Source organism: Globicephala melas, chromosome 10 (assembly GCF_963455315.2).
Source record: "Globicephala melas chromosome 10, mGloMel1.2, whole genome shotgun sequence".
NCBI classification, from domain to species: Eukaryota; Metazoa; Chordata; class Mammalia; order Artiodactyla; family Delphinidae; genus Globicephala; species Globicephala melas.
Window position 1 is genome coordinate 91411362 of NC_083323.1, and position 12203 is coordinate 91423564.

General features: G+C 34.8%; 1 protein-coding gene across 2 annotated transcripts in view; it reads right to left on the bottom strand.

Annotated features, from left to right (window-relative positions):
* Positions 1–12203, bottom strand: part of ATF7IP (activating transcription factor 7 interacting protein) — a 127483-nt gene that overhangs the window by 101561 nt on the left and 13719 nt on the right. Inside the window, exon 1 of one of the 2 annotated variants that reach the window (XM_030841348.3) lies at positions 7775–7877. The exons of the other annotated variant lie outside the window; for it this stretch is intronic. Coding sequence (XP_030697208.1) covers positions 7775–7791 — 17 coding nt within the window. The 5' untranslated portion in view covers positions 7792–7877. Of the gene's footprint in view, positions 1–7774; positions 7878–12203 lie in introns of those variants that run through there. 2 annotated transcript variants of the gene reach the window in all.

Consider the following 12203-nt stretch of genomic DNA (forward strand, 5'->3'; position numbering starts at 1 on the left):
CCAACAGGCACTGACTGGTTCTAGAATATATCTAGTTATCTATTTATTAATATGATTAAAATCCAGGTAATAAGAAAAAATCAACTTGTAGCTCTTATATAACTGAAATCCCACCTCCACCCCACCAAAAATATTTTTAACCCCCAGAGATATTCAAAAGCCTTAGTTTATTTGTGGCATGGGCCAATATAATTACATAAATCCAATGACCGCTATTTTTAGCAATCATTAAAAATATAAACTATAATTCATATTAGCTAAAAGCTGTCCTCATTCTACTCTACAGCTGCCTTTCAAATTTAACTAATCACTAAAATAGTAAATGATCATTAAATAGATGTGTTCTTAGAACCAAATTGCTTTATGTTTCACCAAATATAACAGGACAATACATCTTCAGGTATCACTGTTGTGATGTTTAAATAATTCAACATATTTACCACTAGTTAATACTACTAAAGCATGCACTGAATATCAAAACTCAGGCATGTTATATTACAAATATCTACACAAGAACATATTTTGTTGGCATATTCTTTTTTGAACCTAAATCATTTGTGTATTGTTTTAATTGGCCAGATCTGACTGGGCAAGAGTTGAATCATTATCTATGAAAGTCCTCTGTTTAAAATTTTTTTATAGTTACTTTATGACCTACTAATAAATAGTTCTATACCTCCACTTCTATTTTTCCACTACTTTATTGAGTTTAAATATATTAAATTTCATTTTCAAATAATAAATGCGAAACTAGTTTAGTGCCACATCTAAAATGGTAATAAAATGAAAAGTATTTAATACGCTAACTACGGGTTATCCAAAATATGTTCCTTATTTTTTAATCTTATTTTCAGCTGTCTTAAAACATAGGTCTTAAATTATCCCTATTACACAATAAGGATAATAAGGCCCTAGATAGGGGAATGATAAAGTTACATACCAACAGGAATTGGTGGACTTCTAATATGTGGATAATCTTAAATGTTACCCACATTATCTTTGATAAGCAGTAGTAGATTTCCTCAAACAACTATACTCTCTTCTTAGGATCTGTGCCCCCACCAGCAGCAGATGAAGGTACAGGGACAAATGCATAATAAGACGGTGTAACTTCACATAGTAGACCCTGTATAAGCAACACTTTGTGGGAGGAAAGGTCTTATACCAAAACAACAATTGATCATAAAATCTCAGAGCTGGAAATCATCTAAGTATTGTATTCCTTCCATTTTTAATTTTGCTTCCTCCTCTCTTTCTACTTTATACACCCAACTATTTGAATAAAAGTACTTTAAAATCAAAGGACCTAAAATCCTTTAGTCCATCAGAAAATATAATGTTAATAACAAGTATTTAGATATTGTTTTTGAAAGTCAAATAAGTTAAACAATCCCCTCACAATGAATTAATCATAAGAAGCTCAAATTCTCTACAGCCTGCTTAAGTGCCAACAATGGAAGTTACCAATCTAGCTGAGCGTTTCTCAAACTAACAATGGTAAAGACCCAATGTTTTATTTCCAATCCATTACATACCAATATTCTTGTAAAATACAATGAAAATGAATTATTTGGGGAAAAAAAGGCATATAAATTAAGCCTTTTTCTTATTTGATCTGATATAAAATTATTTTATTAGACTGATGTGAAATTTCTAGACACTTTTTTTTTTTCTAGACACTCTTAATTTCAGTTATCTACTGGAGAACCAGGAACAGATGAACTGATGAGAACTGACCTTGAACTGATCCACAGAACACATTCTGAGTAGGGCTCACCTAGGCACTACTTATCCCATCCTACCCCCGGCATTCTCAATCTCTCAGCATGTTAAGCATCTCATATTTATTTCTCTCGTCCTTTTTTCCCTGCCCCAATGTAAACTCCTTGAGGGCAAGGGATATTGTGTGCCTGCAATCAAAACAGTGTCTGGCAAATAACAGGGGCATAATAAATATTTGTTAAATCTGTTGAATCAACTGATCAATTCACAGTCCATTTTTGTTCTCACTCTATCATGCTGCCCTAGCACAAATAAGAATGCTTGTTTTGTCCCCTTTAGGTTCTTTAAAGTCTTCAATTTGAGATTTAAACACCTTGCTCTCGGGCATTTTTACTGTATTATCAGCCAGGTCCCTAACAATCCCCTCTCCCTAAAGATCCTTTTCTAAAGTATCCAGTACCCCAGATTTCCTAATGATTGAAATTTCATAATGATTGAAAAAAAACAGAGAAAAAAAAATCTGTGCTGGAGGAAACCTTGTGAGGAAGAATAACCAATCTTACTCACACTTAATTTGTATCACACATACACTAGGTACTTTGTTATGCCCATTTAAATCCCAGTATCAACTCTGTATGGTACTTTATTCCCATTTTAAAGATAAGAAAGCTAAAGTTCTGAAAATAAGCAACTAGCCTCATCCCATAAAAAATAATGCATAAGACCTATTGAGCACTTACTGTAAATAGCCATTATACTTTGAGCACTATTATACGCTTTTCATATAAACTTCTAACTAGTGAGTAGAAGAACATGAATTCACCTTGACTCCAAAGTTCGTGTTCTTCCCTGTAGTCTAACCACCTCCCTTGTTTAATGGTCACAGAATGGCATTAAGAGCTTAAATAATTTATCCAAACTATACAACTACTCACTAGCAGCACCAGAACTATCACTTCTATACTAATACTTTCCACTTTGCATGCGATGATACTTGTATGTCAGCAAAAGAAACGCCAGTCAGATGACTCCACTGGGCAGCAGTGCCTGGTTTACTTCAGCAGGAAAGGTAGAAGCCCTCAGGAAGATGCAGAAGCAACTCTTTTCTCTGGTGTTAAACTCCCCCCTTCATTAAACTCAAAGAAAACTCCCTCCTTCATTAAACTCAAAGATTCGTTGAGTCAATAAGCACTATTTTCATCATCTCCATATTCACACATTAATGTCCAATAACAGACTGTTACAAATTACTAATGAGAACACTTAGTGAAAGTTCTAACCTGAGCAATTTATTAAAAATCCCTTCTTTGAATAAACTTTAAGCTTTCTCCCAAATCACTTTCTCTTTCAGGAGTGTAAGAAGTGGAAGACAGGGGAGCCCATCAGTGTTTCCTATGCAAGTTAACCGGTTTTTCAATTTTCGCTAAAGCTTTCTCTCTAATTTGAAAGCCATTTTCCAAAAATGAGTAAATTTCTTTTAGCACTTCCCTAGAGTTACCTATGTCATGGTATTACATGAATGCTAAGAAGCTGGCTTTTACTCTGGAAAATGTGGAATTCAAATTTAAATCAGATCATTATTATACACCGCCAACGTTTCACGGATCATGAAGGTAGTCTTCACGTAGTTGAGATGGTCAATGTTTTGTAAACAGGAGTGATATTTTAACAAAAATAACAGCCTCTGAAATTATCTAGTCTAGTGCAGTTAAGAACACTTTCTTTTAGGAACTTACTCATTTTAAGTGCTAAAATTTCTTAGCTCAATCAATTTAGGCAAAAATCTTTTATAAAGCTCATTTCATTTACCTGTTCAGGAAACTGCACATCTTGAATATAATTTAACATTTTTTTATTCAATATCATCACTATGAACATCAAGTCAACAAATAGTGATGTCTTTAATAGTGATAACATGTAAAGAAATGAGAATTTATTACCACATTAAAAGACCTCAAGGAACTTGTATGTTTCTAGTTTGTATTTTTTTAATCGCCTCACTTTCAACCAATTGTCAGTTTTTCCTGTTGTCACTGGATCTCCTTCAATCAGCCACCAATGGTACTCTAATATAAAAATCAGGACAAGAAAAACGTTAGCAATGTGCCGTATCTCTAAAGAGTAGGCTGACTTTATATACGCTCTCTCTCCTACCAAGTGAAGTAGGTTAGATTTTACTTATGTTTACTTTCTTCTGGATGAGAAGCTGTATTTTAGATATTAAAGGTTGCCAACAATCTGTCAAGTAAGTAGAATAGGGATTGAAAAGGAACAGCTCTCAGGGGCCCAGAATCAATGAAGAGGACCAGCTGTGTGGAGTAGGCCCTATCTGAAGGAGACAGTAGCTACTCAACTGTAGGTTATTTTTCTCAAGCAAAAATACATTTCTAGCACTGCCCAATATTCTATTTTCTGAAAGATGAGACATGCAGATTTTTGTGTAAAATCTGACCACTTTAAATGTTAACTAGAGAAATACGGCAGTGGTTAAAGGACCAAAGAAGTCTGCTGGCTGCCAGTTTGTGGCCAGCGAAAGAGAACTATACTGTAAAGACTTTCATTTGTACTGAAACATATAAAACTCTAGGCCCTGAATTCACATCATCCCTTTAGAGAAGTTATTTTCTCACTGCATATTTGGACTACTCAGCCAGACTAGAACTGAAACATTTCTCCTACTCTGATTCTGTAATGACAACATTCTATATTGGCTTTACTTAATAAACACATCTGCCACTACCCACATACAGCAAAGGATGGCTAATTTATTTAACAGAGTAGAACCCAGGAGTGCAAACATGAATATATCAATTACCAAGTGGATGCTTGGTAATTACTTCTTGCTTCTAAGCCTGAGTTCTGCTTCTTGCTACTTCTTGCTTCTGAGCATGAGTTCTATGAGAAATTTCCCATTCTTTCTAAACATACCACATTCCCTGATCCAATCACATTTGATAAAGTATATGACATCTGAGAAGCAAAGAAACTGAAGAGCATTCAAATACTACTGGAAAATTAGCATGCCAGATATTTGTAGAGTATTTCCTGGTACTATTCAGAAACATTATATAAAGTAATCATCAACATATCCTTGCCAAATAGATAGGATTTTTTTCCTCCATTTTGTACATAAGGAAATGAGAGTCAGAAAATGGAATGGCCAATATAAGAAAAGGGTAGCAAAAGCAGAATTCAAATTTTGATTTGAACTCTTGGTCAGTGTTCTTTTCACTACCTCAACATTTCTCTTAAAGGTTTATGCTGGTGAAATGGCTTGTGAAAAAGGGTATTTCCTGGTACTATTCAGAAACATTATATAAACTAATCATCAACATATCCTTGCCAAATAGACAGGATTTTTTTCCTCCATTTTGTACATAAGGAAATGAGAGTCAGAAAATGGATGGCCAATATAAGAAAAGGGTAGCAAAAACAGAATTCAAATTTTGATTTGAACTCTTGGTCAGTGTTCTTTTCACTACCTCAACATCTCTCTTAAAGGTTTATGCTAGTGAAATGGCTTGTGAAAAAGGGTAAACAAATGGGGAGGACAAGAAGTGACAAAATAATAACATAACATCTCAATTACCCAGCACCCAGATTTATTATGCCCTCAATTATTCAGCATAATAGCTAACCTGGAATTCAGCATAGAAAATTTGAAAACTGTCACCAACCCCAAAAGTAATAATCCCAGTGAGGTCTAGTTTATGTTTATAGTTGCAAAAATGCAACATGGCACTGAAAGAATTAGCAATAACATCCTGAGTAAACACAGAGTGTTGGTGTTTCCCCATGTATAAGTAATAATCAGTGGATTCATCTTGTGGAGGGGAGGGTGGATGTAAATATTACAGTCCACAATAGAAGGCAAGAAGAATGGATCATTAAAATTTCCCTGAGGTCCTACTCTGAAGGTTAACATAAATTGATCAATAATTTCAACCTGGCCAGTTTCTCTCCAGCAATAAAGAATATCAAACCAAGTAGCTGGTTTACATGGTATGCAATTTTTGAAATCCAGTGAGCTGTTCATACTATGAGAGGCAAAAAAAATAAGAGTGATTAGAGTCACAGCACATTCACTTTCCTATGTCATACTCACTCTAGGGCACAACCTTACTGAAGTGAAATGCACGATGGATAGAACCTCTCACATATATTGGATTTGTCATGCATATTGGATTTGTTATTCTTTTTCCCTTTCAGGAGCAAGCTCCTATATACATTTACATAAAGAAATGTTCAGATTATGAGAATCCATTATATCACATAAAATAGTCCTAACAATGTCACAAAGTAATAAGTTAATGGAAGTAAAATAAGCATACTACAGCTGTTGATAAAACTGAGCTAATTATTCCAAAAACATTTTAGGCCACCGAACAAATAAATACTGATTAACTTAGGAAAAACAATAATGTTGCTAAAAGAATTTTAAAATAAGAACAAGTAAAAACACAATTTTGGGGCAAGGCAGCAATTTTAAACTGTTAAATCATGTAAATATAGAACTTATATACTACCTTCATGAAAATTTGTAAGTCAAAAAAGAACATGAAGAATATATGTTCTAGAATACTTCTCAAACTGAATTCCATAGTCCCTTAGCGCCTGGATGTCTACAATTAAGTGACCTAGATCCTGACACTAATAATAAGATCATAATTGTCATACATGATCTGGTTTCAAACCTTTATTTTCATCGTAACAGCCTAATTGTTCTCATTTTATTAAGAAAATTAATAAGTAAATGTTATAATTTTACATTATAAAATAATTACACAATAAAAAAATACCATACATATATCCCTTTAATATTCTGGGGTCCTTCATAAGAATTTAAGGTGCAAAAAGTTGCTGTCTTTTAAAAGTTTCTGTATTCAGAAAGATCAAAACTTACTGTTCTATGTCATATTAGTCAGGGATATATTCATAATACTCTATTGACAAAGCTAGAGGAATGCACAATACTATTTAGAAAAAATTTTATTAAGTACTGCGATCCAAACATCAGTGCTTTAATTATAACTAACTGTTCTGCTATCTGAAATAATACGTGAATAAAAATTTCATTCTCCTACTTTCTGGGTCACTATGGACTTACAATATCTAAACTTTTCTATTGATACTTCAGAACAATGTTAAGAAAGCTTTTTGAAAATTTTGAAACTAAATTTACAAAATTATTGAGTCATTACTTTTAAATATATCACAGATTTTAACTAAGATAAGGTGGACATCAACAGTTCATATCACTTAACTAAAAAACCGAGATTTACTTCAGCCCTGTTGTATAAGCATACATTAGATACAAAGAAGAAGGGTATCCAGACCTAGAAGATGTGAATTATTTCTAAATTCAAAATCTGAATCTGAATGCCAATTTAAGCAAAAAATAGTTAGGATGAAAAGTTAGCCCCATCAAAAATGTGAAAAAATTGGATGGCTGGGAGGAGGCAGCATAATGAGAAAGAACTGAAACCCAGTTAAAAAAAAAAAAAAAAAAAAAATCTAACAATGTTAAAAATTTGTTTATTTTTGTAACTGTGATTTACATCCAGAGAATTAACATTCTTCCCAAAAAGCTACCAAACAATACCTCCAAAACACACACACACACACACACACACACACACACACACACAGAAAAATCACAATCTTCATGCAAAACACGGCTTACTTATGGCTTCTTTTTAAAAAAATCTACTGAGATAATATATTGTTTTTAATTTCTACAAATAAATATCAAGCAAACTAAAATATCCAACATAAAAGGAACATTAAGTTAATCAGGGCCAGAAAAGCACTACTGTGGTGATCAATTGTTCTGGCAATGTCAGAACATAAGACGGTGAGAAATTACAGGAATTTAACCTTTGACCTCACCATCCTATGTACTGTTTCCATAACAGAGGCTTCAATGTTCTATCAGCAAACATTTCAACTTCTTAGCAAGCAAGCTCTTAGTTCGCCTTCCTATATAAACTTAGTAAAATTCAAATGTTTTTTAATTAAAATGTTCAGAGATAAAGAGTAATGTGGTTCTTACCTCTGGTCCTGATGCATGTGACAAACCTCCTCAGTGGCATAGTAGCTGCCTAAGCAGCTACAAAGACTAGGTTAGCAGCCATTTTGAGACAGCTGCACTGTCTCAGTTGCACTAAAGTGTAATTAAGATGGCTCCAGTGTGCACTCAAGAACTCACACAGTGGAAACTCAGCTATGTATCAAACAAAGCCCCTCCCACTTTGTCAGCCTGCAGGAAACTGAACACTGACAACAGCTAATGCATATACTGCAACAAACAATGCAGCTACTCACAACACAGCAAACAGAGAAGGCAGCAAGCCAGTTTTGTAACATAATGCCTGTGAATCCCGACTTGCAATACAGAGTTTGGGCACATCCTGATCCCAGACAGCTTGAAGTCCATGCCACATATTAGCAGTTACAGAGATAGAGCCAAATCACACACAGCAAACATCAGGGAATTTGCTTGAAAGAAAGCCTCCATTTCAGTCCAGAAAAAAAAAAAAAAGTCAAACTATGCTCAAGGTCCTTTTTTTTTTTTACTCTTTTATAATACTTTTTACATAAAAAGAGTGCCAATTTTTATAATTTCTAGAAAGTTAAGTTGTTTAAATCCTGATAATCAATTTCCATTTATAGAAGGCTAATTAAAGGTTTTTCCCACAGAATCTAAGCCCCAAAGTGCTCAAATCTAGCCGAATGGTTAAAGCTTGCAATCAAATTATTGAATCTTGACAATAATTTTAAATAACTGCTGGGGAAGACTAGAGACATTAGAGCTACAGTGGCAACAAAGCTTATTTTGAGTAATCTGCCATAAAGATAAAAAACAATTTCTTCTCTTCTGTAGTCCAGATGGTCACAAAGACATCTCCAGGTGAGTGGTTGGTCCCAGGGCAAATTAAATTTCATGCCGTGGCTCAGACCTCCCAACATTCTGACATGGGTGAAAAGCAAATAAAATAAAGAATGTAGACACCCCCGGGGGAAAAAACAAATAGGAAGAACAAAAGAATAAAATTCAGTCTGAAAGTGGGTGTATTAAGAAGACAAATTTGTTTTAACAGTAACCAACCATCAAGAGAAGGACAAAAGCACAGAAAGAACCTGTTTGCTTGATAGCTCACATCAGCTAGGAAATCCATCTTTTCCTTTTGTCTTACTTGGTTTACCATCCTAAAATTTAGCTGCCTTGTGCTGTTTTGTCTCTATCCACCACTAGATGTAGGTATTTATTAAAACACGTTAAGGGTGTAAGGGGGTGGTAGGGGTACAGCAAAAAGGAGACTGGCCCCATAAATTGATGATTGTTCAAGCTGAGTGATGGGCACATGGAGCTCATTATTTCATTCTATTTCTGTATATATTTGAAATTTTTCCATAATAAAAGTTAAAAAAAATACTCAGCTTTTAAAAAGTCTTTATTTATTCTCCCTGAGGTAAACCAGATAACGTAAACTGCTTTAAGTACTGTATGAGGGAAAAAAAAGTTTATAGTTGATCTAAGCCACATTAATTCTTCAAAAATATAATGGATTCTCTGAGGGTGGCCCGAATCTATTTGTTAAAAGCAAGAGGTAAACTGGGAAAGATTCGAACAGGATAGACATTACTGGAGCACTAGAATGTGGCTAAGGTTAACGGAGAGACAACCAACCAAAACATTTAGAGCTGCCTGATGAAGAGCAGCTGATATTCAAAAAGCAGATTCTTTCGGAAGCCTGTTCCACAAAGGTTTAAATTATGTAATATACCTTCAAACGTGCGGTGCTCCCCACACCTCCCTCAGCCTCCCCCGTCTCGCCAGACACCTTCCAATGTAAATACTAAATACTTTCTTCTCAGTCTAAGCTTTCCCGGGCAAGCTAAGATGCTGGCTCTTGGCTATAAGATCTACCTTTTCACCCAATTTAGACTTCAAAATAAGAGACATAATCTAAGTTCCCTCCTTATACCAATCCTCCTCCAGCCACTACAATCATTTTACTACTAATTTACTATATCCTCTCTATTATCCCAAGGCACGTAAGTCAAATCAATATAATGATTGCCTATTTCATGCAAGGGGCTTTAGAAGACAAAGGAGTAGGGAAGTCCATTAATATAAATCAAGGCTTCATATAAGTTTTTATATACATTGTTTAAACTAATTCTCACATTAACCCTACAAGATAGGTTTTATCTCCAATTCGTGATCGAGGAAACATGCTCAAAAATTAAATAACTTCACGAAAGTGCTAATAGCTAAAATACATCCTAGACTACACTCAGCCCAAGCCTACTGGAGCTTTGTCTGTCCCTTCCCACACTGGTTCTGTTTCTGTGCATCACGGAAACAACTTAGGAAAGAATAACGGTTAGGCTGTTAGTCAGGTAAGTGGTGTCACTGCCAATGTTTCATTCACTCTTTATCCCAAAGAGACTATCCCGGTTCACCCAATAAACCCTACTCATGATTCAACCTAAATTATCTTATCACTGACAATCTCTTCCTTGCTCTCCTTTCCCCTTACTATGCCCAACCCACAAACCAGGTGTAATTGCTCTCTCAAGGTCTTTCATATACACCATCATTATACTTAGCATATTTCACTATTTATATCTTTATATATGAGTTCTTAAAGGACAGAAACAACTTAATTCACTTTCCACTCACTTTCATAATGTGAAATAGTATTTGCTCAATAGATGGTGAGTTGAAAGTAATTCCCTGTGTTTGCATTTCTACCACAAAAATCTCCGAAAATTCTACATCCTTAGGAACCTTCATTTTTAGGATCTCAACTCTTACTTTCTAGCAAGAAGAAGAAGTCAGCTAAGTTTTTAGTCTTGACCTAAACAGCTCTGTACTTCAAAACCCAAGGTGGAAAAAAATACCTTTTGCAGGGCATTTTTCAGTTTTTAAAGTGTTTTTAGAGGCACTACATAGGAGCTAATATGTGTTAGAATAAAGTCTGAAAAATGTCTATAAAAATTATAGAAATATATTATTTACTTTAAAAAGTTTTTAACATTACTAAGAAAGAGTACAGCTTGATTATATAATGTCATAGGTTAAAAGAAATTTGGTTTTGGAAGGGTTAGTCAGAAAACCCAATCATTGCTTATTTGTGAAAGCAAAACACATTTGGAAGGCATTTCTAATGTAAGGTAAACATCTCCATGATTACTCAATGTTTTACCTCTTCCTAAATAAAACTAGCCCTTTTCATATAATTTTTTCATTTCACTCTTACAATGACCATGTAAAATAATAGTGCTATAATCTCAAATTTTTCACGACCAGAGAATGTAATCATTTGCCAGGGGTCACACAAGTAGTAATGAAAAAGAACTATAGGAGAATTAAGTTTAGTCAACTACTACACTTTTTATATATCATATATCACACTATTAGAAAACTCTGGGGCTTCCCTGGTGGCGCAGTGGTTAAGAATCCGCCTGCCAGTGCAGGGAACATGGGTTCGAGTCCTGGTCTGGGAAGATCCCACATGCCACAGAGCAACTAAGGCCAGGCACCACAACTACTGAGCCTGTGCTCTAGAGCCCACGAGCCACAACTGCTGAAGTCCACGTGCCCTAGAGCCCGCGCTCCGCAAGGAGAGAAACCACCACAGTGAGAAGCCCGCACACAACAAAGAGTAGCCCCCACTTGGAGCAACTTGAGAAAGCCTGCACTCAGCAACGAAGACCCAATGCAACGAAAAATAAATAAATAAATTTATTTTTTTTTAAAAAGAGAAAAAAAAACTTTGCACATGCAGAATATTGAAAATTCCATGGAACCTAGGAACCTAAAAAAATGGTTTCAGCGTATTAAGTAGAAAGTAAATACACTTTTCATTAATTTAGTTGATACACTTTAATTACACAAGTTACTATCAACATTATATATATATATATATATATATATATATATATATATATATATAAAGAGAAAAGGAACATTAGAAGGTTACTAAGATGATAAACTGAAAACACCTAACTTCACTCCCTCAAATCCCACTAAAACTACAGTGGAGGTATTTCTTGAAGGCATAAATCCTCAAGAACAAAGAGAAAAGTAAAAGGGACAATAGCTACATGATTTGCGGAGCTGGAAAATAAGCAGAACCACTGGTAACTAAGTCAGCAGTTCCCAAAACACTATATTCTAAGCTGCATTGGGGATAAATTAAGAACCAGTTTGATTTACATGGCAGAAACTTCAAAAGACATAGAAACTAGAAGAACTAAGCGCTTTGGAAATTGGGGTGAAGGGAGCAAATAGTAGGATTGTATGACTAAAAAAGAGAATACCAGTGAAAGCTGTTTGTAAAGCAGTAAGATACCCTAGATGTCCCTCATCACATTCCACTGAATGCCTGCTCTCCCAAATCCTAGCAGAGGTCTGAAAACAATATCCACAGTTAAAAATGAGAGTAGCATACCAAAAAGACGGACTGAGT